The sequence below is a fragment of the Thunnus maccoyii genome, chromosome 2, assembly GCF_910596095.1.
Source record: "Thunnus maccoyii chromosome 2, fThuMac1.1, whole genome shotgun sequence".
NCBI classification, from domain to species: Eukaryota; Metazoa; Chordata; class Actinopteri; order Scombriformes; family Scombridae; genus Thunnus; species Thunnus maccoyii.
In genome coordinates, this window is record NC_056534.1 from 28,433,988 (window position 1) to 28,460,751 (window position 26,764).

The 26,764-nt window shown below is 39.5% G+C and overlaps 1 protein-coding gene across 2 annotated transcripts in view; it reads left to right on the forward strand.

Moving 5' to 3' along the window:
- dnah6 (dynein, axonemal, heavy chain 6) overlaps positions 1 to 26,764 on the forward strand; it is a 57,608-nt gene that overhangs the window by 28,112 nt on the left and 2,732 nt on the right. For both annotated transcript variants that reach the window (XM_042436128.1, XM_042436135.1), the window contains exons 47-78: positions 1,002 to 1,148; positions 1,286 to 1,359; positions 1,488 to 1,642; positions 3,495 to 3,726; positions 3,831 to 3,983; positions 5,263 to 5,403; positions 5,945 to 6,187; positions 6,427 to 6,594; positions 6,746 to 6,981; positions 8,243 to 8,387; positions 8,571 to 8,687; positions 8,892 to 9,015; positions 9,237 to 9,433; positions 9,782 to 9,985; positions 11,542 to 11,667; positions 11,915 to 12,079; positions 12,590 to 12,657; positions 12,819 to 12,999; positions 13,222 to 13,401; positions 13,532 to 13,765; positions 15,644 to 15,779; positions 16,042 to 16,214; positions 16,984 to 17,174; positions 17,359 to 17,519; positions 18,131 to 18,219; positions 20,439 to 20,585; positions 20,728 to 20,866; positions 24,134 to 24,253; positions 24,434 to 24,555; positions 25,019 to 25,148; positions 25,295 to 25,422; positions 25,775 to 25,960. In XM_042436128.1, the coding sequence (XP_042292062.1) occupies positions 1,002 to 1,148; positions 1,286 to 1,359; positions 1,488 to 1,642; positions 3,495 to 3,726; positions 3,831 to 3,983; positions 5,263 to 5,403; positions 5,945 to 6,187; positions 6,427 to 6,594; positions 6,746 to 6,981; positions 8,243 to 8,387; positions 8,571 to 8,687; positions 8,892 to 9,015; positions 9,237 to 9,433; positions 9,782 to 9,985; positions 11,542 to 11,667; positions 11,915 to 12,079; positions 12,590 to 12,657; positions 12,819 to 12,999; positions 13,222 to 13,401; positions 13,532 to 13,765; positions 15,644 to 15,779; positions 16,042 to 16,214; positions 16,984 to 17,174; positions 17,359 to 17,519; positions 18,131 to 18,219; positions 20,439 to 20,585; positions 20,728 to 20,866; positions 24,134 to 24,253; positions 24,434 to 24,555; positions 25,019 to 25,148; positions 25,295 to 25,422; positions 25,775 to 25,960 (5,012 nt within the window). The remainder of the gene's footprint in view (positions 1 to 1,001; positions 1,149 to 1,285; positions 1,360 to 1,487; positions 1,643 to 3,494; positions 3,727 to 3,830; positions 3,984 to 5,262; positions 5,404 to 5,944; positions 6,188 to 6,426; positions 6,595 to 6,745; positions 6,982 to 8,242; positions 8,388 to 8,570; positions 8,688 to 8,891; positions 9,016 to 9,236; positions 9,434 to 9,781; positions 9,986 to 11,541; positions 11,668 to 11,914; positions 12,080 to 12,589; positions 12,658 to 12,818; positions 13,000 to 13,221; positions 13,402 to 13,531; positions 13,766 to 15,643; positions 15,780 to 16,041; positions 16,215 to 16,983; positions 17,175 to 17,358; positions 17,520 to 18,130; positions 18,220 to 20,438; positions 20,586 to 20,727; positions 20,867 to 24,133; positions 24,254 to 24,433; positions 24,556 to 25,018; positions 25,149 to 25,294; positions 25,423 to 25,774; positions 25,961 to 26,764) is intronic.

Below are 26,764 nucleotides of genomic sequence, written 5' to 3' on the forward strand. Positions count from 1 at the left end.
GCTGTCATAACTACAGTGCAGACGTTGGACAGTAGTAGAAATGTATATTTAATTGGGTTTCAGAAATTTTGGCATGCAGAATATACACCCTCTCTCTTCCTCAACAGCACAAACTAAACTTTACTGAAAGAGACTGACAGATAGGGAGTCTAAATCTTTATACCTCCACAGCATGGAGCACAGCTATGATTTATCTCTATAAGCCACATTAGCAATATTTACAAGCTCTGTCTCAGCCCCAAATCGTCTGCACCATCACTCCCTCTGCCTCTTTTCCCCTCTCTCCATCTCTCTTTCTCTCCCTTTACCCAGCAGGCGTCATTACAGCACAAAGATGACCTCAAGTGACTACTATGACTGCTTTCCATACACTACCTGTTCAACATCGCCACACACTACTTGTTCAAACACACAGTGCCTGATAGCAATACATACTGTTGTTGAGGGGTAATAAACTTACACCCACTCTTTCCATATTCTGATATTGCTGACCTCACGTGGCCTTTCTCTATGCCACCTCATCTTCTGTTATGTTTCCCTACATATGTATTCATAACTGTATCTTTATATGGCTCCAATTTGGAACCATGTCAGGGGTTAGTTTTGTTTTGAATTATACATTCAATACAAACCATAAGTAAAGCGGTTTCTTAGAGGGGAACATTAATAACCTAAAGCATTTTCAGAGACACTAATGTGAAACTGTGTCTATTCTCCAACAAGTTCCACACTCACTGACATGCATTTAAAGGTTCATCATTAGAGCTATTTCATTTTATTTTTATTTCCTTTGTCATTTTATGTTGTAGCTCTGTAGCATTTTTGATAATGTTGAAAACTGTTACCCAGTCAAGCTGTGTCTTAGTTTACATTAATTCAGCTTGTTTTGCGCCTGTGGATTTGTTATGTGCATTTCAGGGAAAGATAAAAAATAAACAAAATAATCCAGTTACATCCAGTTATCCTTCTCCCCATGCATCTTTTATTCTCTTGATGTCCAGGTATACTGCAGTGTGAGCCGAGTCAGGTTAGAGATAAGACCCAGATCTTCCGTCTCTTCTGCCATGAGTGTCAGCGGGTGTTCCATGATCGACTTATCAACAATCAAGATAAGACTTATTTTAACACCATCGTCTGTGAGATGGCCAGTAAGAATTCACAAACACAGCCCCGATGGCTCACTTTTCAAAATGCACAAATTGTTTGAGTCCTGCACATTTCCCTTATTTTCCTTTTACATGCTGAAGAATACCCCTCTTTTTGACTCTCTCTCTCTTTCTGCCAGGCAAATATTTTGGTATTAGCTTGGAGCCCTCATACTTTGTGACTCAGCCCATCATATTTGGAGACTTCATCAAGGTCAGATTCTGTCTTATTTTGGAAAATGCTTGTTAAGTTCAGAAAATATTAGATTCTACACTGTAATACCTGACAGATTTTATTTTCTCTGCCTTCCATTTGCCTTCCATCATATTATATATCTGTAGGTGGGTGCAGAGAAAGAAGATCGTCTGTATGAGGATCTGACAGACATGAATAAGATTCAGACTGTTCTCCAGGATTACCTTGATGATTACAACATGACCTTCTGCAAGGAGACCAAGTTGGTTTTCTTCCAGGACGCCGTTGAGCATGTCTCTAGGTGTGTACATGCAAATCTGCGCCACTGAATTGACAGATTTTATGTAAGATGACTCCTTAGTTGGTGGTTAATGGATTTTAGCTGTAGGTGGTACCAACTGTGAAGTGAGGAAAGAGACACGTTGACGTACTCAGCAACTGTGACAATACTGTATGTGTGCAGTAATACTGTTTGTCTCTTGTTGGAAATTGTGCAGTTATAATTCAGTATTTGATAGAAGCAGATACAATACATAGAATGACAGATGCAGTATGTCATGGATAGTACATTATCTTTTGAAGTTCACATGAACAATGTTACTCGGTCTGCATACGTCCACCTATGCAGTATTAAAGCTGGAGTGCGGGACTTTTCTCTCCCCCTTCTGGCAGTGAAAGTAATTACAAAAACACTGGCGACACATGCTTACGTCATAGGTTCTGCTCTAGCCTACTCCATTGCTACTGTCAAACAGTGGATTAAGTGTTTTGATCGTCACAGCCCCCACAAAATGAGTTGTTTCACTATTGTTTCACTAGAATTTGATCCATTTGGTCCGATAACATTTGGGAAGTCTAGAAGAGCTGCATGATTTAATTATTTCATCCCCATTTAAGTTAGCAGAGAGCTAAATGGAAGTTAGCTGGCTTGGCTGGCGGAAGTCTCTAGTCCACTAGGCCAGTGTGGGAATGTCAAACCTGACACCAGATTATAAACTCCATATACTATGAATATAAAGATTTGCCTGGCGTTGATAGGGTTAATCAGCATTGTGTGAACTCGTTTAGCAAGGGCTTGAATGTAATGGATGTTCACTTATATGTAAAAGTTCCACACTGCAGGTTTAATTGTCTTCGCCCATCGCTTACACCTGACAGCACCACCATTCTCATTCACACCTTGATTACATCTTGTATTGACTATTGCAGTTCTGTCCTATTCGGTCTTCATACACTTCAGTTGGTCCAGAATTCAGCTGCCTGTATCATTAGCTGAACTCCTTCCATAGATCACATTACTCCTGTTCTTCAGCAACTTCATTGGCTCCCTGTTAAATACTGTATCGATTACAAGACTCTGCTTCTCACCTTTTAGGCCCTTCATAACGTAGCACCTCTCTCAACTTCTTCATATCTACACAACCTGTCATACTCTCAGATCCTCTTCAGCCATCCAACTCACTATACTATCTGCCCTCTTGGCTACCATGAGATCTAAAGCCCTCAGCTGTTCTGCCCCTTGCCTCTGGAACTCTCTCCCATTAGACATACCCAATATTGACTCTGTCTCCACCTTCAAATCCTGTCTCAAAAGACACCTTTTCAAACTGGCAAATTTGGTCTGATCCTTACTCTGATGGTTAAACCCACATTGGCGTTTGCACTGATGATGATTTTATACCTATCTATTGTATTAATTTATTGTATATCAAAGCTTTGTTTGATTTTATGATGTCTTGATACATCGCTGCTTGTTTTTAACTGTGTCTTGTAAGGTGCCCTTGAGTGCTTTGAAAGGCGCCCATAAATAAAATGCATTATTATTGTTATTATTATTGTTTCTGCAGATGATAAGGTGTCTCTTAAATGTTCAGAAGAGTTTGATATAATTGATTTGCTTGTGTACACCAAGTCTTTGTTCATCTGTGCAAAAGTAGTAGTTTATCATGGTATATCACGCCACACAAATCTCTTCTTTAACAATAAAAGTATGAAAGGCTACAGTGTCTTACTCAAAGACAAAATGCTGAAAGGATACACGGCATTCTTGGCATGGAAATAACGATCTATAAATATGTAAATTTTCTTGTAACCCCAACATATCCTGTTGTTTTGTTGCAAGTGTTAATGATGTTGCCTATCTCATCTTCTAGGATTGCCCGTATGATCCGCCAGGAGAGAGGCAATGCTCTGCTAGTAGGGGTGGGAGGCACAGGCAAGCAGTCTCTCACACGACTGGCATCCCACATGTGTGGGTACCAATGCTTCGAGATTGAGCTGAGTCGAGGCTACAACTATGACAGCTTTCATGAAGACTTGAGGAGGCTATACAGGATGGCTGGGGTGGAGGGAAAAAATATGGTGTTCCTCTTTACGGATACTCAGGTACGAAGGAAGAACTAGGCTGATGTGAAAATAGCAGGAAGTTGTACACATGTAGATTTACACATACAAGTGTATTGAGATCTGTCGACTCTCACTTGTTGTAGATTGTGGTGGAGGAATTTTTGGAGGATATCAACAACATGCTGAACTCTGGTGAGGTACCCAACCTTTTTGAGAAAGATGAGCTAGAACAAGTGCTTGCTGCCACCCGCCCTAAAGCCAAAGAGGCTGGAATCAGTGAAGAGAACAGGGATGAGGTAGGCTCAGACACAAACACATACTATATAAAACATAAATCCTTCCACCTGTAAAAATAGAATTTGGTATATAAATTATCAACCACATGTACAAATAAACAGATTGTCTGTGAAGATTATCAGAGCAATTTATTGAGTTGTAAAGTTGCAGAAATTCGCAACCTGTATGCTTAGGTTCTGCTTTTTGAAAGCTTTAATTTCTATAATTTATTCATTTAATTTGTCACAGTCAACATCAACAAAATAAGTAAAATGATCTCATCAAATGTTACAAAGGAAACAGGATTGGACATTGTTTACCCGTGTTGTCAAAAATGGTATCAATATTTCTGCTGTGAGATGGGATGCTGGAAGAAGGTGAATTGAGATCCATGGACATTAACTGTGTTAATGCTACCCAGAGCTAGCTACCCAGCTACCCAGAAAAAAGGAAGTTAGCCATCAAAAGCAAAAAGTGAGACAATTAATTTAGCTTAGTTTAGCTTAGCTTAGCTTAGCTTAGCGCCAAGACTGCAAACAGCAGAAAACATTAAGCCTGGCTCTCCCAAAGGTAACAAAATCTGCCTACCAGCACCTGTAAAGCTCACTAACTAACATGTTATATCTCATTTGTTTAATTTGTGAAAAAACTGAAGCATAAAAATCACACATTGTGGTTATAAAGGGGGGTTATTTGCCAGACTATTTCTTGGTGGAGTACAGTTACTTTCCTGGTGTCTTGTCGTCACTGTAAGGTTGCCAGGCAACCAGTGGAGACTCCAGGCTAACCTTTGTAGACCCAGATTTGAGGTTAAAGCCCCTGATAAAACCAAGGAGTAAGGACTGATCCCTGAGGAGACTCTCAACTGCAAGGAGCTGAGGCAGACTGCCAATGGCAACACCAGTGGCAACACAAGGGTTATTTCATAGAGATTTAAACAAAACCAATTTAAAACTATACCAGATATGCCCACCTGATGTTTAAGATGTTCAAATAAAATCAAGAGATCATCAGTATCAAAAGCTGCAGAGTAAAACTGTCAGTTGCTAAAAGAAGGTAATAAGAACTAAGTGTTATGTTAAGAATATAGCATTTCAGAAACAACACAAATACCATGGCCAAAATAGCCATAGTCTCTGAGCAAATGCCGTCAGTTATAGAGTTAGTGTACCCAAGCGAGCTGTAGGAAAACATCAACATTTAATGCTCGCTGCCTACTGAGTCCAACCATCCAGAAATAATGAAACCTTGTTTGCATTTGTGCATGTGTGTGTGTGTGTGTGTGTGTGTGGCCTACAGGTATTCCAGTATTTCATCTCTCGTGTGCGGGAGAAGCTGCACATTGTGCTGTGTATGAGTCCCGTAGGCGATGCCTTTAGGTCCCGCTGTCGCATGTTCCCATCACTGGTCAACTGCTGCACCATTGACTGGTTTGTACAGGTATTCTGAGATAGCTCTTATTTTTTGACCACGTCTATTAATTCTGTGAAATTGAAGATGATTATCATGTAATTATTATGCATAGAAAACTGTTAGACATGCACAAGCACAAAAATGTTTAAGTGATCCTCTACATGTTTGATAGGATATCAATCTTGTCTTAAACCAGTCTATGGTAACTTGTTACTATAGTACTTGTTTTGCAAATATGTACTATCTCATCTGCCATTCTCTACATCTGTGCTCTGTTTCAGGATTGTAGTGTATGGCTTTTTAGTCATATCGTTTAATTATGTCTATTGTTAAAATACTGATTTTTTTTGTTTTAATTCAGTTGCAGAAGCTTGTAATTTACATCTTCATTGAATTTCTTTATTATTGCATTTGAAAAGTGTTTTATGTCTTTGTATTGCTACTCTGTTTAATCGCTTTATTCACTTTATTCACTTTAATAAAGAATAGCTCAAAAACAAATCTACATTTCCTCACCCCTGCTGAAAACCTTACCTCTTTTTTCCTCTCTTCCCCTAAACCATCCCAGTGGCCCCGTGAGGCGCTGCTCACTGTCTCTCAAGCCTTCTTCCAGAATGTGGACTTTGGTAGTGAGGAACTGAAGCAGAGCTTTTCAGCCCTTTGTGTGGAGATACATGTTAGCGTCACTGACATGGCTGAGCGCTTCTACTCAGAGCTGAGACGCCGATACTACACCACGCCTACCTCCTACCTGGAGCTCATTAATCTCTACCTGTCCATGCTCGAAGACAAGAGACAGCAGTTAGTGCTTGTAAGGCTAAACACCAAAATGCAGTTATCACTACAAGTGATACGTTGTTATTTGTGGTGTTAATAATTAACCTTTACCTGACATTTTTGAAGAAGAAACTAGCTACTGACTGGTGGTGACTGTATATGTGTATGTGATAAGCATCTTTGTGGCTGTAACACATTTTTCTTATTTTGTAGATTATGTCTACATAGCAAAATATGCATAATAAATATATGTGGGATTGTGTTCATATGTAGGCCAGGGACCGTGTGAAGAATGGTCTGACCAAGCTGCTTGAGACCAATGAACTAGTGGACAAAATGAAAGTGGACCTGTCTGCTCTGGAGCCAGTTCTGAAACAGAAATCCATTGATGTTGATGCCCTCATGGAGAAACTGGCTGTCGACCAGGAGAGTGCTGACGAGGTAATTCAATTACTCATTAATAAAAATAACAAATATAATTAACTTTTCTCCAATTTGTCCCTCCCTATAAAGCACTGAATGAAGCTTTTATCTCATTGCTATAGTGTATGTGTGTTCATGCGTGTAACACAAAAATACATCCTTACCACAGGTGCGTAAAGTAGTGAAAGAAGACGAGGCTTTAGCCAAGGTCAAAGCTGAAGATACCCAGGCTATAGCTGATGATGCCCAGAGAGACCTGGATGAGGCTCTGCCAGCCTTGGAACGAGCCAATCAAGCCCTTAGTTCCTTGGACAAGGCTGACATCTCTGAGATCAAGGTGTTCACCAAACCCCCAGATCTAGTCATGACGGTCATGGAGGCTGTCTGCATCCTGCTCAACTGCAAGTCAGTATGCTTCCCTCTCTCTTCTAAAAAACAAGACTTCCTCAAAGATTGTTGAACAGTCCTATCTCTCTGACTCTCTAGTAACATAAAATTGTCTTTGTCTCCCCATCTGATATCACATTGTTTCAAACTTTGGAAACTCACTAAATTATGCCACACTGTGATATTCTGTTTTGGAAGGAAAAACATCAAATTAGAAATGGTAGATGCTATTTGATGCCAAATAAATGCTTGCTCTTCTGACTTCATTATAAAAATGAAGTGGCAAATTATTATCTTTAAATAGTGTGTAATTCTGTTGGACTAAAACAAAACAATGGCGTGCATACCCGCATCAATTTTGATCTAGGATCACTGAATATAAAATAGCAAGAATAGAATAGAATTTGCCAAATGTTTGTTCAAAAAAAGATTATCATCAGGCATCCTGATATCATTCCATCTGTCATGATGATCCATCACCATAACCACGATCATCACTTTAGCCAGCTTCATCATCTTTCAAGGTGGTTGATAATGATTATGCTGATATCCTCAGCATAATTATTCTCAGCATAATTTAAGTCATCATCATTCTAATCACAATCTTCTTTGTTGTTTTGCAGTTCTGCCAAATGTATGAGATTTGGGGCTAGTTTTTTAATCCCACATGTTTTGTTTAGTCAGCATCCAGAGGGATTACTCAACCATCTCATGACTCGGCACTCATCACTCTGTCAACCCTTAAATTTCATCAGTCATTAATCTACTGCATTACTCCACTAAATCCAATCCTCCCCAATATCCTATCTTTTTTATCCTTCAACTGCCACTGTTTCACTGTGCCAGCACTATGTAAAACTTTCACTGACTGCTAGTACTTTAAAAATGTCACATGAATATGAATGGTTGATTATACTTTTGTCTTTCTGGTCATCATGGCCGTTCCCAAAAAATCCTTGTCATGAAAATAATTCAGGTACAATGCATGGCAGAGTATACAACTGGAAACTAAATATGGTATCTTCTTACCTTAAAAGAAGTTTTTTTTTCTCTTGTTATATTGTTACTTCCTGTCACAATTTATCTCGAAAAATGGGAACTACGGTTGGCTGAAATTCCATTGGTTACAGCAGATTGGAATGAATTCAAAATCAGACATTGATATTTTAACAGATTTATTTTGTCCCAATTTAAGCCGCACATGTATTAATTAGCATTAAGCATTTTCTCAGCCCCCCTTTTGTCACAACCCTTGACCAACATCCCTTTCTCCTTACAGACCAGACTGGCCCGGCGCCAAACAATTACTGGGAGATGCCAATTTCCTTAGGCGTCTGACAGACTATGACAAGGATAATATCAAGCCTCAGATCCTGCTGAAGCTGCAAAAATACATCAACAACCCTGATTTCATACCTGAGAAGGTTTGTTTGGACTCATGTTCAAACGCTCTGATACGACAAACGGTCAAATAGTTTGGCTCAGATTAAACAGGTTGTGGTGAAATTGGTGTTTAAAGTCTTTGGCAGTTTTGAGTTGGAATGGAAACAGAGCCATGTAGATTTTTCTATCTCTTACTTCTCTGTTTTCCTTCTAAATGGTATCAGGTGGAGAAGGTATCCAAAGCCTGTAGATCAATGTGTATGTGGGTCAGAGCCATGGATCTTTACTCCAGAGTCCTCAAAGAAGTCGGCCCCAAGAGAGAAAAACTGGCTAAGGCACAGGTCAGTATCATGGAGTACTATATGAATATGAGTTTTTTGACATATACAGGTAGTGCTTTATATACTCATGCTTTAAAGTCCCAGTGCTGCCTATTGCTTTGTCAAGGCTATCACAATTAAAACATCCTTGACAAAATATTGTCTAAATGGTTCACTAATAGTATTTTCCAACGTCCCTTTCTACTTCTATCCCAACCACTGCAGGAGGAGCTGGATGTGACCATGGCTACACTGAGGGAGAAGCAACAAAAGCTTCAGGAAGTGGAGGACCAGATCAAAATCCTACAGGATCAGTTCGAAAGCAGCATAAATGAGAAAGAGGATTTGGGTGAGGGCCTTTATGTTACCACTTTAAACTATAGCCTACCTGGGTCTTTAACTGCCTTTCTTCTTTATATTTTATATGAATTCATTCCTGTTGTATGGAGATCTGTAGAGATGGCGCAAATTCTATCAGTCCTCTCTCATATGTCTGCAATCTCTTTCAATTTTCAAGAGATTTTATAACTCATTGGAATCTCTCTTTGTGACCACTTTCCTTTCTCACAGTTAACACCATGGCTCTGACACAGGCTCGGTTGACCAGGGCAGGGAAACTAACTTCTGCTCTTGGTGACGAGCAAGTACGCTGGGATGAAAGTGTTGCCCTGTTTGAGCAAGAGATCATCAATGTTGTAGGGAATGTCTTCATTGCAGCTGCTTGCGTGGCCTACTATGGAGCTTTCACTTCTCACTACAGGCAGCTGGTAGGTACAGTGTGATGTGGCAAAAAGCTTTTAGGGCTACTGCAGGATTCAGTATGGGACCGCTGGTAGTTCCTCTATGAGCATACTGTAGAGTCTCACATTTCACTGCAATACAGCACATTCCACCCTTTTAAATTAGGCTAATTTGTTTCTCAGTGGTGCACTTGCATTACTGCTTTAAGATGCAGTTCCCAGTACAGAACAGATATATGGTAATGGCACTAAACTGAATCGTTTTTTACATTATTAAAACATAGAAGTAAAGCAATATTATCTGTGATAAGATAGTGATTAAAAAGGAGAAATAGTACACATTGTGCATAATGCGTATTTGCCCTTTTTCCTCAGCTTATTGACCAGTGGATAATACAGTGCCAGGAACTGAACATTCCCATCAGTGCCAGCTTCAGCCTTATCAACATCCTGGGTGACCCATATGTCATCCGCCAGTGGAACACAGAGGGTCTGCCTCGTGACACTGTCTCTACCGAGAATGGGATCCTGGTGACGGAGGGCCGCCGCTGGCCTCTTATGATTGACCCACAGGATCAGGTGAATTAGCAAATTATGTACCCAGGCAGCATTCAGTGGTTTTCAGTTGTGAATTTGTTTGCTTGTTGTAATTGATCAGTTAACCAGTCGGCTGATTATTACGAGGTTTTGAATTCCCATTTATTCATCCATCCCAAAGTTTCACACACTGTTTAATGTGAAGGACCTTTAAATGAATACACAATGAGTCAAAGTACAAAAGTACACAATTGAGTATGCTTTTACTTTTATTTATTTTATTATTTGAGTTACATGGCTGCAGTACCAGTGTTAAGAACAGAAACCCTTTGAAAATAGAAATTTCTTAGTAGTTTCCTTTTGCTAATTTGAAGTCATTGAAATAACAGTAAAATGAAGCGTCTTTTGAGACATGCAACATCTGTTCATCATTTATTCTCTGCAAGAAGCCCTCTGTTTGGACTCACTTTTCTTCCCATTTACTGTATGCTCAAAAACAACATTCCAACAACATATAAAGGATTTCTTTACATGCATGTATCTAAGAGAGCAACAGCTGCATCGAAACGTCTTCCTGTTTTGTGCCTTGTTTTTCTCTGATGGCCACAGTGAAGAACCATAGTAGTGTTTGGACAGATTAGACTGTCTGATGACCCGATATAAAAGTCTGTGGTGTGATCTATAGAAGCTAAAGCCACTGACCATCAGACTGAGTGGCCGTCTTAGGACACTGTCAGTCTGCCCCTGCCTGAGGACAAATACATAATTTCCAGCTTCCCTACACAGAAACGATGTGTCATGTTCAGCACATCTGTTTGTTTTCTTTGGGACAATGCATATTTGTGGTACTTTTCAACAGCACAGACACTTTTTAATACACTGTTTTAATCCCAATATGTTGTCAGCATAAATTTTGTCATGTTTTACATAAACGTAAAGATACTCAGGCATACTTGCATAAATGTGTGTGGTTTCCAAGAACACATATTAAAATATTCTCATAGTCACAGCTATACACTGTACACACAAAATAAACAGGATAACCCATCTATACAGTACATTCACCCATATCTAAAGCCCACATAGAACCAAACACACACTAACACATGTGCATACACAAACCTGCTCTCTCTCAGACACACAAACATTCATGGAAATACTGTCACAGCTTTCTTTTTTAAGCCTCCTTGTAGCTTACTGTTCTGTGGCCTGACCACTGACAAGTCTAATTTTCTCTCCTGTCATGTTTGTGCTTTTTTTTCCTCCTCCCTCTCTGTAACTCTATTGTTCTTTTTATGAGGACAGCTGGTCTCTTTCGCTGTACATAGACAGACACATGCAAATATGGATTAGACAGAAATTCTGATACATTTTTTATGAAGGCTTCCATGTCTGATTGTGTCTCCCACAGCACAGAACGTGGCCACATACTACAGTGTTGTTATTTCTTTTCATGCCACACTGCCATTGCTACGTCCACTATTTGTAATTTGATGGACATAACATTAAGTGCTAACATTCATTCTCATCATATGCAAAATATGTACACAGGCAATCTTATTATCACATTAGATGAAGGTTAATTTTCTGCCACTCAGGCCAACCGGTGGATACGCTCCAAGGAGGCAAAGCATGGGCTAAAGGTGATCAAGCTGACAGATCCAAGCTTCCTCCGTACTCTGGAGAATGCCATCCGCATGGGCATGCCTGTACTGCTAGAGGAGGTAGGAAAACACTGCCCGTGTCATGGTAAAATGTGTTCGATCATCCGAGATGATAAATGGTAAAATATACTTTCATTATTAATTAAGTGAAAAGTACAGTGGGTGTTGTGTATAATTTACATTGTAAGCATTTGGCCACTGTACTTCCACAGGGCGACATGTATTTAACTATGAGACCTTTATTGAACAGTCTTATCTTTTACCATTTGTGTGTAAATTCTTGCATTATTGTATTGTGTGTGTACAGTTAAAGGAGTCCCTGGATCCAGCTCTGGAGCCCATCCTGCTGAAGCAGACATTTGTGGCCGGTGGACGGACATTGATCCGACTTGGAGACTCAGATATTGACTATGACAAAAACTTCAGATTCTATATGACCACAAAGATGGCCAACCCACACTACCTACCAGAGGTAAGGATAGTACACACACTCACTAAAATCTCCAGATGGTTGGTCAAACTGTGGTTTAGGCGGGTGGTGTTTATTTCTCTTGGATCGAGCAAAAACCGAAACACCTCTTCTGGTTGCCTTAAAGATATTTTGAGAAGGGTTTCCAAACAGCTCTCAACTATGGCAACCTGATATTTCAAGGCTTGAGAAAAGGCACACACATTTTGTGAACTAGCAAAAACAGTAACACAAACAAGAACCTTTATATGGTTGGTTTTCATGCATTGTCAAAAGATGTAGTCACCTGCCAGCTCGCCCACTGTGCAATACACTTTTATTCAACACATGTCCAGGAGAGCAGCAACACCTTGAATGCAAGCTTTTACTGCAGTGTTAATGTAAGCCAGCAGGAGTTAAAATCAATAAGTGAATTGTAGATGTGCAAATAAGAATACTGGAAATACATCTTTGATAATCTGTGTGTTCTTTAATGCCTTGTGTGTGTGTGTGTGTTTTCCTGTTGCGTTTCAGGTGTGTATCAAAGTTACAATCATCAACTTCACTGTGACCAAGTCTGGCTTGGAGGACCAACTGCTTAGGTGCATACACACGTAGACACACTAAAAAACAGATATCACATACTATGGTACACATTTACAAACCACTATACAGTAATGACTATTTGCATGACATTTACTTTCTTTCTCCCAAATTCTTTTCTTTACTCCAATCTTCTTCCAACCCTTCTTCCTCTCCTCAGTGATGTAGTGCGTCTAGAGAGTCCACATCTTGAAGAGCAGAGGAATGAGCTTATTGTGCGCATCAACGCTGACCGCAACCAGCTGAAAGATATTGAAGACCGCATCCTCAAGCTTCTCTTTACCTCTGAGGGGAATATACTTGACAACGAGGAGCTAGTTCAGACTCTCCAGGAGTCAAAGGTAAAGGTCATGAAGTTCATAAGGATGTTTTTCTTGTTCTGCGCTATTTGGATGATGACTTTGGCATCATCTGTCATCATCTAAATAGATCATTTCCTGTTTGGAAATGTCATATTGTCATGTTTTTTCCCTTCCTTACTTCTAAAACATCTTGGATGTTCTTGTTTTGCTGCTATTCCTCTCTTTCCTTTGTCTTTTCCATTCTATTTCCACCTTCCTCAGGTAACATCAGAGACTATAAAGCATCGTCTTGAGGAGGCAGAGGCCACTGAGCTAATGATCAACTCTGCAAGAGAGCGCTACCGACCTGTAGCCACCAGAGGTTCTGTCTTGTACTTTGTCATCGCCAGTCTCTCTGAGATCGATTCAATGTACCAGTTCTCCCTCAAGTACTTCAAACAGGTGAGTAAAAAGCACCTGTGCTTTGTTTTACAAGCCACAGACAAATATCCCTCTGAATTTCCACCCTTGTAACATCATTATTTTCTTCCTGTTGAATATCTCTCTTGTTTGTTTCTCTCTCCAACCTCAGCTTTTTAACTCCACCATCGAGACGTCCGAGAAGAGCAGCGTGTTGGAAGAGCGTCTCCAGATCCTGCTGGACCAGATCCTGCTCAATTCCTACATCAACGTGTCTCGCGGCCTCTTTGAGCAGCACAAGCTTATCTACAGCTTCATGTTGTGTGTAGATATCATGAAGCAGCGCGACGAGATCTCAGACACTGAGTGGCAGCACTTCCTAAGAGCAGCTGCTTCCCTGGAAAAGGTAGGGTGGGGAAATTGAATGGGATGTGAAAAAATTGATGTGGATAGATTGCTGGTGTTTTAAAAAACTATTGTTCATGCATTTTTTTTATTTTTCAATGAGATATTGGTGTATCAGTGGTTAGAAAGAAATGGGCTTTCATAATGTTTAGCCACTTAGGGGAAAAGGAGAAGAAGAATGACTATATCAGTTTGAATATGTGAAAATGGCCGACTGTCAGTAAGGAGATTTGACCATTGAAGCCAGAACAAATCGTAAGGCATGAGGCTTAATTGCCTGGAGGAATACAGAGATAATGGCCCATTTTTAACTGTTATGAGTGGTAAATGAAAAAAAAACAATGTTTTTTTCTCCATCTTATTTGGCTCCCAGGTTTTCTTTTATTAGAGGAAAATAGAGAAATTTCTTACAATTGTTGGCTGGAACCTCTTAACTGCAGATAAACAAGATCTCATTTTATTTCCCCATACAAAAATACCCCAAGGTTTTCCTGTAGGCAGTGTCTTCATCCCCCCCCCCCTCTCATGTAGAGATTGTTTTGATACAGAAAAAAAAAGTCCTTTGTCACAAAGTGGCAATCATCCTCTCTCTCTCTTGGCTGGCTTGTTGCTGAGGAACTACTGAGACTCATGGGAAAAAACACACACAGTAAGAGAAAGGCAAAAGACTTTGGAGAGGTTAACAAAAGGTGCGATAAGACTGTTTCTCAGTCGTACATGCAGCCTGCATGTAGCATGCTAATGGATGCCTTTCTGGACACCCCTAAAGTCCAAAGGGGCCTTATGAGGTCATGCGGACTCCTTAGAATCCAATTCTCAGAACAGTATCTACTTCTAACTTGCTTATTCCCTTTTCCTTTTACTTTTTCTTTCTCAATAAGTATTCTGATCTTTCCTCTAAAACCCCAGTGGTACGTTGGTTTGGGTAATAAAGAAGGGGAAATGTAGTACAGAGCAACAAGTAAAAGGTCTTTTGAGACTTAGCTCTGGTTTTATTGATGAGTGAAGATTGTTTTGAGACCACAATATAGATCAGTGCCACCCAGGGGTATATTCCTGTGTTCACCCACTATTTGGCTCCCATTTATATGGCATTAGTTAGAGTGGAGGTGCTGCCTGTCAGCCGTCGTAATCGTCATGCTAATGGTGTCCTTTCTTTCCTCTCCTTCACCTTCTGTGTTTCTGCTTCCTGTCTCATACATTGCATCTTCAACACATCTATCATCTACGCTTCTCTTGCTAATTTTGAATGAATTTCAAATTTGTCTTTGCATCTCTATGCCTGCCGACATCACCGTCTCTTATCTGTCGCATGTAGGACTACCTGCCTTTGATGTTTTGAATCATCCCCTGTCACATTTTTATCGACATGCTTTCAATTCTTCTTTACTGTCTGTCTTTTCAAGGTCTTTCCTCCATCTTTTTTTTCCCATCTCCTTTCCCCCTTTCTTTACTGTTGTAATCATCTCCCTTTCTTTTTTCTTTTTTTTTTTTATTAATTTCATGCTGAGGGAAAAGTTACAGAAACAAAGCTCTGCATGTATTCGTTCAAGTACAGGAAAAAAAGGATTTAAAACAAAATAACAAGATGCTTAAGTAAGTTCACTGCATTTATCCATGTCCTGGAATAAACTCTAATCTCGGGTTACAGATGAACCACACTTCTCATATAGCAGTGGCCCATGGTTATATATACACAGCATACATGTACTCTACCTACTCACAACCATACACATGTATACATGCATACCCCTGCCCATGCACATACATACTCGTGCATACGTATGTATACGTTTACACATACATACACACACACTACATATATAAATATACTAACATATATGTATGTCATCTCCCTTTCTATTTCTTTATCTCCCAGGACTATGCAGAACGGCCAGATGTGCCATGGCTAAGTGATTTTTACTGGCAGACATGTTGTGAGCTGGAGGACACACTGCCCTGCTTCAAGGGCATCTCCAAGGAAATCACCAAAACCTGCATCCACATCGAACTTGGTAACCCAACCCTTGTGTTATTGGTCTGGCTAATCTAGAACGCATTGGCATTATCAGCACGTCATGTTTCTGATAAAAACTTGAATGACCGATGTACATAGAACAACGTCCTTTCTCACTGTCGGGCTTAGTTATTCTAATCATTCATCTACCATTCTTCTACCACACAGTGTACAAATCTATATGTGCACCACCCTGCAAAGGTCTTATAAAATCACTTATAAGGATTTGTGTAGCATTAAATCAGTTGAATCTCCTTCAGGACGTTTTCAGGCATCTATTAATCCAGAGAACTGGGAAGGCTATGTGTCAGAGTTGCCTCCTCTTGGGGAATCCAAAGAGGAGAAGCAGGAGAGCGGGATCAGAGGCTACTGGAATGAGAGGTTGGGGGCCTTCCAGAAGCTGGTCCTTATCAAGAGCTTCATTGAAGAGAAGGTAAACCTGGTTAAAGCTACAGGAAGATACTTTAATTATCAAAGTTTTGCCATTGTTGTTTGTTTTCAGGTCTACAGGGTCACAAGGGATTTCAGAGGAGATTGATTGTTGTCCATGTCAGCAGAGCACTCCAGCTATATTGTGTTACACTTCCATAAAGTTGGGAGGCTCAGAAAAGAGAAAAGAGAGTTAAAGACTAATTGAAATAGATGCAGCAAAGACAAAGATATCCAGACTTTTAGTCCCTAGTGTGGGTCAAGCGCCAGTGTGCCATTATGCAAAGGTTACTTTTTCATGTTTGACAAAGCTTGTTCCAGAGACACAGAAGACATTAAATAGCTGTTTTCAAAGGATGAGTAGACTTCTTAATGACTCGTAAACTGACTTTGATAAGTGGGATCAGTGGAGTTCTCATTGATTTTATATATAAAAGATTTGGCTAATTACACTTTTTTTTTTTATCATGTTGCCCAATGCTCACGTGTCATCTAAATGTGCTTCCTGTGAGTGCTTTAAAGAAAAATCTCCCATCAGCCATGAGCAACACCTTTTGCTATCTACTCCCATGATACCAGACCTGCCAAAGATTGGATCTTAGAAAATAGTCAAATTTTATTTTTATATCTATCCCTCTTACTTACTTTCTTTATATTTATGCTTTCTCTGTCAGACTCTTCTCATGCATAAACTGTGCCACCCTCTGTCCTTGCTTCTACCTATCCTCTTTGTTCTATTACTCTATGATTTACTTTCTTTCTTTTCTGTCCAGGTGGTGTTTGCAGCCACAGAGTTTGTGATTGTCTGCCTTGGGAAGCAGTTTGTGGAAAACCCTCCAGCTGACCTGGCCAATCTCTATAACGACATGTCTCCCTCCACCCCACTGGTCTTCATTCTTAGCACAGGATCCGATCCCATGGGTGCCTTCCAGCGCTTTGCGAAAGAGAGAGGTTGTCTCGACAGGTAAAAAAGATACATAGTTGGGCAGTTTGCTGAAGTGGAGCTGAGGATGAATTGTAAAACATGTATTCTTTGCAGTAGCATTATTGTACCAAGATCCAAAACAATAAAACTTGCTTGAAATCCCCCAGCTTGATTTGCAACAGCTTTACCAAAGCACACAGTTCCATCTCTCTGTATGTCTCAGGGTTGAGTCCATCTCATTGGGCCAAGGACAAGGGCCTATAGCAGAGAAGATGATCAAAGAAGCACTGAAGAGTGGGAAATGGGTTTTCTTGCAGAACTGTCATCTGGCTGTCTCCTGGATGTTAGACATGGAGGAGCTCATCAAGACCTTCACTGACCCTGGTACTATAACATGAGAAAAGAAACACGTACATGTAGCTACACACATGATCACACAAGAGCAGACTGATACCATTTTAAAACATGGCCACTTTCCAGTTTTGCAATTAAATAAAATTAAATTACTGTACAATTGAAAGAGTATTTCAATTCAAGTTTTAGAATATTAACACATTGTGTTGGGTACATGATGCATCAAGTGATAAAAACATGGCCTTTACTGGGGAAGAAAGTAACATGGATTTTATCTTAAGTTTCCAAATATAATATAGAGTGTGATACAGTTTTTGCAGTGTCATTGTTGTTGACTCTGCGTGGTCTGCATTTCAAACTTTATAGTACTTTTAGACTGGGACTGTACAAGAAAAACCCTTGGGCTCAAGTTTAGTTCTATGTTTGACAGTGGGACAAATAAATGTGTATAGCCATGTTTACAGGGACACGAATGCCAGAATGACTGGTGTTTTTATGGTGGTTTTCATGTTTTTTTTGTCCAGCATTTGTATTAGTGAAAAAATACTGAGTATACTGCGTGTTTTTCGAAGAGACATTCATTAAGTTCATTTTTCTTTTGTTTCTTGCTGTGAATAATGTTCCTCTCTTTTCGTGTGCAGACACATCAATCGATGAGAACTTCCGTTTGTTTCTCAGCTCCATGCCTACCAAAGTATTTCCTGTTACAGTGCTCCAGAACTCTGTCAAGGTAATCATATACACACACAGACACACGCGCGCCCTGTGCCACTATAATCTCACTTCAATTCAGTTCATTTCATTTGAAGATTGACAGTCAAAGATTGCTCTGCAGGACTAATGTTCCCTGAATAAAGGGAATTGCTGCATTCTCTCACAATGTGCAAAGTTCAGCTTTGAACAAATCTGCATTCCCATCAGTAAGCACTCTACAGTCACACATGGCCCTTCATTATTATTCTTCATGAAGAGCATTCATGGAAATTTATGGAATTCATGGAAGGCAACTTTTCTGTATGTTCATAATGAGTATAACTTAGACTGAACTTAGACTTCTGTGGAAAACTTACAGATGATACCGTACGTATTGCATCTGTCTAAAAGGCTATTAATACTTCAGTATTGTTCTGTATCCTAGAGATAGTAAAATGTAGAAAGTTCATTAATTACAAAGCAGAACCTGATGGTAGCGCGCTGTGTACTAGATAATGGCACAATAGATGTGTCTGCCGGGGTGAGGGAGTCTGATTGTACCATGCAAGCAAAAAGGCGAAATGGATGTGATTTGCATTATTTTTATTGGGAAATTATGTGACATTTTGCATGCTTTGTAATAAGCTGAACAAAAGGCAGAGCTTTTCCTTAAAAGTAAAAGAGAACACTGTTTTAATAGTCAGTAATGCCAGGTTGTACGGTAATAAAATGAGCCTAAAAGGAAAGGAATGTTTTATTTTATTTAGTCTTGCATGGTTTTAATTCCATGAGCTATGTAAGTAAAACTGACTTTTTCTCAAATGTCATCTATTAAAAGATCTGTAAATTAATCAGTTATACACTCTTCTTATAACTTGCCTATTCATTTGCCACTGAATGTATTCAGTGATGCACATTAGGATTGACGAAGAGGTAAACAGTAGTTAAACAGCTGCTAAAAAATTGATGAACTCACTTAAATTGTTAATAGTGGATGTCAGGCAATTATCAGGGAGGTGAAATATGGGATCTGTGTATACTAAACAACATCTGGGATTTGGACAAACCACAGCATCAGATGAACTTGAAATGAACGAACAAGAATGATAAGGGGCATATTTGGTCAGTCCTAATTTTAACACTACTAAGTTTTGGACTAAAGATCATTCACAAATTATGTTAGCGTATGATTTGGTAACACCAGCTCTTAATTCTGTGAAAAGGGGTAGTTGAGAGAACTTCTATGTCCCTGGACCAATTCACAAACAGTTCTTAAAGTGACTGATGCTCCCATTCTGACATTTAAGTGTGTAAACATTTGTGGAAGATTTAATGACGTAGAGCTTTGAACATTATCTTACTTGATATACATATAAGAATATTTCAATGTACAGCAAGTCCACCGCATTCTAGTAACTGAATATCTGCGCTCTTTGTTCACTGAAAAAGTGAGCTATGAAGACTGTGAAAGATTTCAGTCATCTGGGAGGGAGACTTACAGGATAAATCAAATCCTTGCTAGACCTTGTATTGTCCATATAATACATGATTTTCAACAGCTACAAAAAATAAAGCCGGCTTCATGGCCATCATTCAACTATCTAGTATAGCTGGTGTTATGGATGAGACACCTGATGTCATTGGCAGCAAAAAGTTCAACCCCCCTGTTACTCTGTTACTAAGAATTTTCCCCATTCTTTAATAAAAATTCAGCAGGTTCATAAATGAGTTTTGATGAGAAACTCTTAGATACAGTACAGCATGTCTATATCAAAGCTCCTGGTGGTTAGAATAATATACACTGTGAATACAGCCTTAGGTATGTTGGATCTGCAGGGAAAGAAATTGTATTAGGGTCTAATCTGTCTTGATGTTCTTGCCAGGGAGACCATTGGTGTTTGCTATACTTTTACATGCACACAAACAGTGTTAAACAAGTTTTTTTTATACAGTAATATATGACTGCTCTCCTTTTGGTGGATGCTGCTGGGAAATATTCATTTTTACCAGCGATTATTTGCTTATTTAACTCATTTTGCATCCCTCACAAATGCTGGTAGATACTCTCTATTACTGGGAACAGAAACTTTCCCAGAATACATTGTCTGTTTCAGCTATGTCATCTTTGATATTATCGATTAAATATGCTGTTTTGAAACCTTAACTGTCCCCTCGCTCATTAACAGCAGCTACAGCTACAGTGTCCTCTCAACAGCAGCCATCAAGCCCAATGTGCTTGTGTGTTGTTGTTGCCAGGTGACTAATGAGCCTCCTAAAGGCCTGCGGGCCAACATGCGACGAGCCTTCACAGAGATCTCCAGCAATTTCTTTGAAGACCACGTTTTGGGACGTCAGTGGAGGAAGATTGTCTTTGGAATCTGCTTCTTCCACGCAATCATCCAGGTTACACACTGTCTCGGAACCTCACACACACTTTATCGTTACTGCATTGTGTGCCTGGATATATTCCACTTTTGTATGTGTTTGGTATGTGCCTGTCCTTCTACGCACATTCTTATTTGTGTCTTGTCTTTATTTGTCTTAGGAGCGAAAGAAGTTTGGTCCTCTGGGCTGGAACATCCGCTATGAGTTCAATGACAGTGACAGGGAATGTGCTCTGCTCAACCTCAACCTCTACTGCAAAGACGGCACTATCCCTTGGGATGCTCTTATCTACATCACTGGTAGGGAAACCTACACAGCATGTCAGGTGTATCTAAATGTGTAGATGTACCGCATGAGCTGATACGTTTGAGGTTGTGTGTGTGTGTGGTAGGTTTTTTATAGTGTTCTGCACCAATCACATTTTCTGTGTATAATACGCATATTAATTTACGTCTGAAAATACATTTATCTCAAATTAGTAGATAAAGAAAGCTTTCAAAATTGCCACTTTTGCAAAAAAAATTACAAAAATACAATAGTACAGCGCAATGCGCAAAGCATAACGTATAACGTCAGCCCGTTAAGCTTTAAATACAACAGGAGATATGCATGGAGACAGCCTCTTTTATTACTAAAGCTGGCATGTTTGTTGTGTTGCCAGTGTGTGGCACAGACAGCACGCTATTGTTTTGTCAACAGCACACACATTTTGAGCATCATGCAAAACGAGGGAAGCAAAATGTTTGCTGATTTCACAAAGGAGGACGGTTCTGTAACACAATTTCACTCTGTTCTGCAGCTGTGATCCCGTGTTTGTTCAGCTCTCACTCAATGAGCTTTCCCCGCTCTCTTGCTCTTGACTGTGTGTTTATAGAAATAGCATGAAAAGAGCAGATGTTCCCATGCACACCAAAGCTCTTTTGTTCTATGTCAAATACTGCAAATAAAGATATCAAATCATTATAGAAGTAAAGTAATGAGCTATGAAATGGTTTGACAAATCACAGTATGCATCACAGGATACTGTACATATATATATATACATATATCTACTCCATTTATATTAATCAGGGTAGATTAAATAGTTGAAGCAATTTGCAGTAACCCAAATTACAGCCTCTGAAATTTCTTGAAACATCAAATATTAACTGAAAACTTTTAAAATGTAGTTTTATTTTTGTCATTATATCCTAGGTACACGTATGGCAAATTAAAATTTAATTTGATTTAATTATGTCAATTTAATATTGATTTCCCTGGACTTCTATGACATCTTCCAAGTTATTATAAAGAAGCAAAGGGATCCCTGTCTTTTACAATACTCATCATATCTCTAAAGTTCATTTGTTTCCCTAATCTGGTTTTCAATTACACCTCCAAATGATTATGTGTTGTGTTCAGTCTCAGTGGAGCGCACCACTCCACCATCAAATTGATGTCTCTCATTGTTGTTATCACACTACTGTGTTATTAGTTTAATTCTAACAGTGCTTGTGTGCCAGGGCTACACACTCTTTGAGGGGAAGTATTTGGGCTCAAACCAAGCATGATATTGCCTTTCCTCTTTTAGACGGAGCAGTTCCTCTCTTCTGGTGCAAAAAAAAGGCTCCGCCAGCTTTACCACGCCTGCAGCTTACTAAAGGCTTCAGCAGAGATTTGTCTGATTATTCGCTCCCATCCTTACATAACTGTGTCTTTGCAGAAAGTATGGATTTTAAGGTTTTCACTGTTAAAAGTTAAATATAATTTCTAAAAATGAATGTTGCTTTTTGCTCTTTGATAATATGTACCATCCATGTCTCTCTTTGCAGTTCTTTGCTCTTCATGGTGCATCTTCATGCTTATTGCCTGAAGTGTTTGCCCCCCTGTGCTGTGTATTATTTCATGAGAAGTCAAAGAGCTGGAAAAGCTACTGCTGACATTTAAAACCAGCTTTTGGTCTATAAGGAGGCCCATAAGAATGTATGACTGCAATCATAATATTATTTATATCTTTTCACATCACTGTGTAAGTGAAGAGGAAAAACATTGTTATTGTAGTTGTGTCTTTAAACTGTCTCTTGACCATGAAACATGCACAGATAGGCAGCTGTTTGTTTTAATGTCATTTACAGAATTCTTTTATCCTCGTCTGCTTTGTCAGCTAAATGTTTGCACTTGTGGAGTCCAGTGCCGTTGCTCCCCCGCTCTCTCTTTCTCACCCCTTTGTGACATAAAAAGATGTCACAAATTTCTCTTGTCTTTATGTCTTTTTGATCGTTCTTAACAAGCTCAGATGGGCACAGGAGTTGTGTCCTTTTGAATACCTTGGTTTCCACATTAGAAGCATAATGAAGCCTCATCCAATAACTCTATCAACCCATTCAAATGTCTGGAATGACTTAAATCTTAAAAACAGATTCATAATTACCTTTATCAGTTCAAATTATGTTTGAACATGCAAGTTTTTAGTTCTCATTAGCATTTTATTAACAATAAATCATCCAGGCTTTTCACTCATGCATGTTTGCTTCTTTAAAACTGCTTCCTGAATTCCTGTGGTGACTGTACAGATGATGTTTCCTTAGCCTTGGGTTAGATACTGGTAAACATAAAAGGTCATCAGGATGAATGACAAAGTGCAGTGTGAACAGGCCCTGCTGAGAAAGAGGGAGGAGAAGGAGGAGGACATATCAAACAAAGGAAACAATACACTTGGCAGCCTTGAGGAAAATACACTACAATATGATGTAGTGTACTATAAGATGTATTATGATCAATTCCTGTGACATGGTTTACTTGATATCCATTCATCCACATTCAAATGTCATTAAAGGCCCCATGAACCGGAAGTTAGAGCATCTTCAACTTCTGTACTGTGACATTTTTTCCCAGTGAAACAGAATATTTGAGCAGTGTACAATTACAAGAGGGATTTAAATCAAATCCTTTGCATTTGATTGGACCGCTAAAAAAGACGGTGGGGCTTAGAGTTAAGCGCGATACGGAGCTGCATAGAGAAACGGAGCTACAGAGGACTGTTGGCTCCGCACACACACCGAAACCTGTTGTAGATCAGGAGGAGGACGAGGGAGAGATGAATGAATTAGACCTCAGGCACATTGTTTCGGGAATGAAGAAGTTTTTGCCCGCTGATATCCAAACACACATCTTTTCCTATCTCTCTCCATATTGCTCTATTAGCTACTACGAACCACAAACCGTGAAGTAAACGCCCCCTGAGTGCAGGATGAGTCATCAAGCATTTGAAACCGTTTTACAGGAAGAGAAAAGACAGGGATTTTGATGTAAAAATACTCTGATACTGATTTTTTTGACATATATTTGGCATATAACAAGAGATAAATGAACAATTAACACAGGAACACAGGGTTAAAACTGGAAAGATGTATTTTCCATTTAATGGGGCCTTTTACATTTAATGTTTCATTTGAAATGTTACAAACAGTGTTTTGCTATGATGATTTAATATGAAATATTTTGGTGTGGGACTCCAGTTACTGACCAAAATTGGCACTAAAGCAGTTACTAAGCAACACTAATATCATTATGTGTTCTGTCTCCAGGTGAGATCACATATGGAGGCAGAGTGACAGATGCCTGGGACCAGCGCTGCCTCAGGACTATCCTCAAAGGCTTCTTCTCACCTCAAACCCTGGAGCCTGACTACACCTACTCCTGCTCAGGTACTGTTCAATTTCCAGCTTCCTCTCTCTAGGACATGGACAACATAACAGGAACACTTAACATAATAAAATTCAGCACAGTAGACATTTATTGGTGTGTGTGTCTGCAAAGGTCCATGTGTCTCAGTGAATGCACACATATATTTTCTTTGGCTTAATGGTTTCTCCCCTGTGTATAAGGCATCTACTACGCCCCAGAGACAGACAAACTAGAGCAGTATAAGAAGTACATTGAGAGTCTTCCAATCATTGATGATCCTGAGGTGTTTGGCATGCACGACAACGCCAACTTGGCCTTCCAGGTGAGGAACAATACTGAAATAAAAATGTGTTATCTTGCAGGAAAAATAAAAACAAAAACAAACACATGAATACTCTGCATCTGTCTGTCAAAACAAGCTTTAACACAATTATCTCCTCTGTTCCTTCTATGGTAATGTTTCAATTTGAAAGGAAATTTGCATGAAAGTTATCATTCTTCTTGTTTTTGTTGCTCTGTTTTAAATTTGCCAAACATTTACCAGCTATACAATAATGTACTGGATTTAGCAGAAGGGTGATGTGTTGAATATATCATTTTGCAACCAGTATAAGTAATTTTTAATGGACCTATTCATGATTTAATCCGGAGCTGCTACTGTAAAGTTTATGGACAACATTTCTATTCTTAAAGCATTAGAGTGCAACTGTAAAATATCAATAAATGGAAGCTTAAGTATGTGTGTGCTTACTTGTGTGTGTATATATATGTGTTTGCCTCCACAGCGCCAAGAAACTGTGACTCTAATCAACACCATACTGGATGTTAATCCTCGCTCTTCAGCCCATCATGGAGCAAAAAGTAATGATGACATAGTCTGCGAGCTTGCTGAATCAATACTAGCCAAGCTACCCGGTATGTAAACACACTCACACACACATGCAGACCATTATTGTCATTGTTGAGAACATGATTCATCATAAAAACTTCCACTCAATATCTAACGCTGTGTCTGTGCATGTCTCCCTGCTTGTCTCCTTGTCTACGCTGTGTGTGTGCAGAGCGTCTGGACATGGATGAGGCGGTTGAAACTCTTTTTGTGCGAGACGAAAACGGTCGCCTTAACTCCCTGACAACCGTGTTGGGCCAGGAAGTAGACCGATTCAACAACCTGCTTAGAGTGCTCAGGGTGACACACATTGCACCCATGGACACACACACACACACACACCATTCCACTGGACTTGTGTTGCTAGGAAACAGCTTTGGTCAAAATTTTTAAATATATTTTTATTGATTTTAGTAAAGTCTGCAAGAAGAAACAAAGTTGGAATGTTGGAAACTATAAAATGATCTTAAGTTGTGCAAAGATGTGGGCATTTCTATTTCTTTCACTAATAATACATCAAAAATGTAAACAATAAGTGTAACAATAAGAGCTCTTTTTTGAAGTTTTAAATGGATAATTGATGGCTTTTAGAGATTTTTATGGTTCTTTCTGCCACCTCACTGAAACATGTGATTCTCTTGGTGTTTCCCAGATGTCTCTCACCACTCTGCAAAAGGCCATAGCAGGTCTGGTGGTGATGTCAGAGGAGATGGATCGCATCTACACAAGCTTTCTGAAAAACCAGGTTCCCACTCACTGGGCAAACTCTGCCTACCCTTCTCTCAAAACCCTGGCTTCTTGGGTCAGAGACCTGGTCCTCAGAACCTCCTTTATCCAGGTTTGGAAGAGAAAACAGATACAAACACAAGTGTGCACATTTGATTTGTGTTAAATATAGATTTGCTAACTCATTTGCTAACTAATTTAGGTCAATAAAGCACGCTAAAATTATTACATGTTAATCAGAGAGGATTAAATAAACCCAAGACAATGTGATACATCCTCACACACACTGAAATGAAAGAAAAGTATGACTGTGCATTCTGGTTTGATTGTGTTTGTGTATGTGCATGCTTGCCTGTTTGTGTGTGTGATTGTGTGTGTGTGTGTGTGTGTGTGTGTGTGTGTGTGTGTGTGTGTGTGTGTGTGTGTGTGTGTGTGTGTGTGTGTGTGTGTGTGTGTGTGTTTTCTCATTAAGTTGGAAAACACTAATGACACATGAACATTCTGGGCTCTTCCTTGAGGCACAGACTCTGTCTCCCTCTCTCTCTCTCTCTGTCTTCCCATGCACGCTCTTTCAACGTTTGGTTCATCTCCCTTGACTTAAGCTGTTCTTCCATAAGACTGGTCTGAACATGTGTGTTGCAAAATCGCTAAAATTCTCTCTCTCTTTCTCTCTCTGTCTCTCTATCTCTCACACACGCACACACACAAAAACACAAACACAAAGGACACAAACGGGAGAATCGCATTAGTTCATAAAGTGATGGCTAGCCGCTGAGTCAGACTGCACATGTTCAGTACCTTAGTAGAGAGAATCCACCTCACTGTGCCAGTACAAGTTGAGTCACTGAGTCACTTTCAGGTCCCATAAGTAAGCGGATGCCTGTAATGCACTGTGGCTTGTTAAACACTGAACACA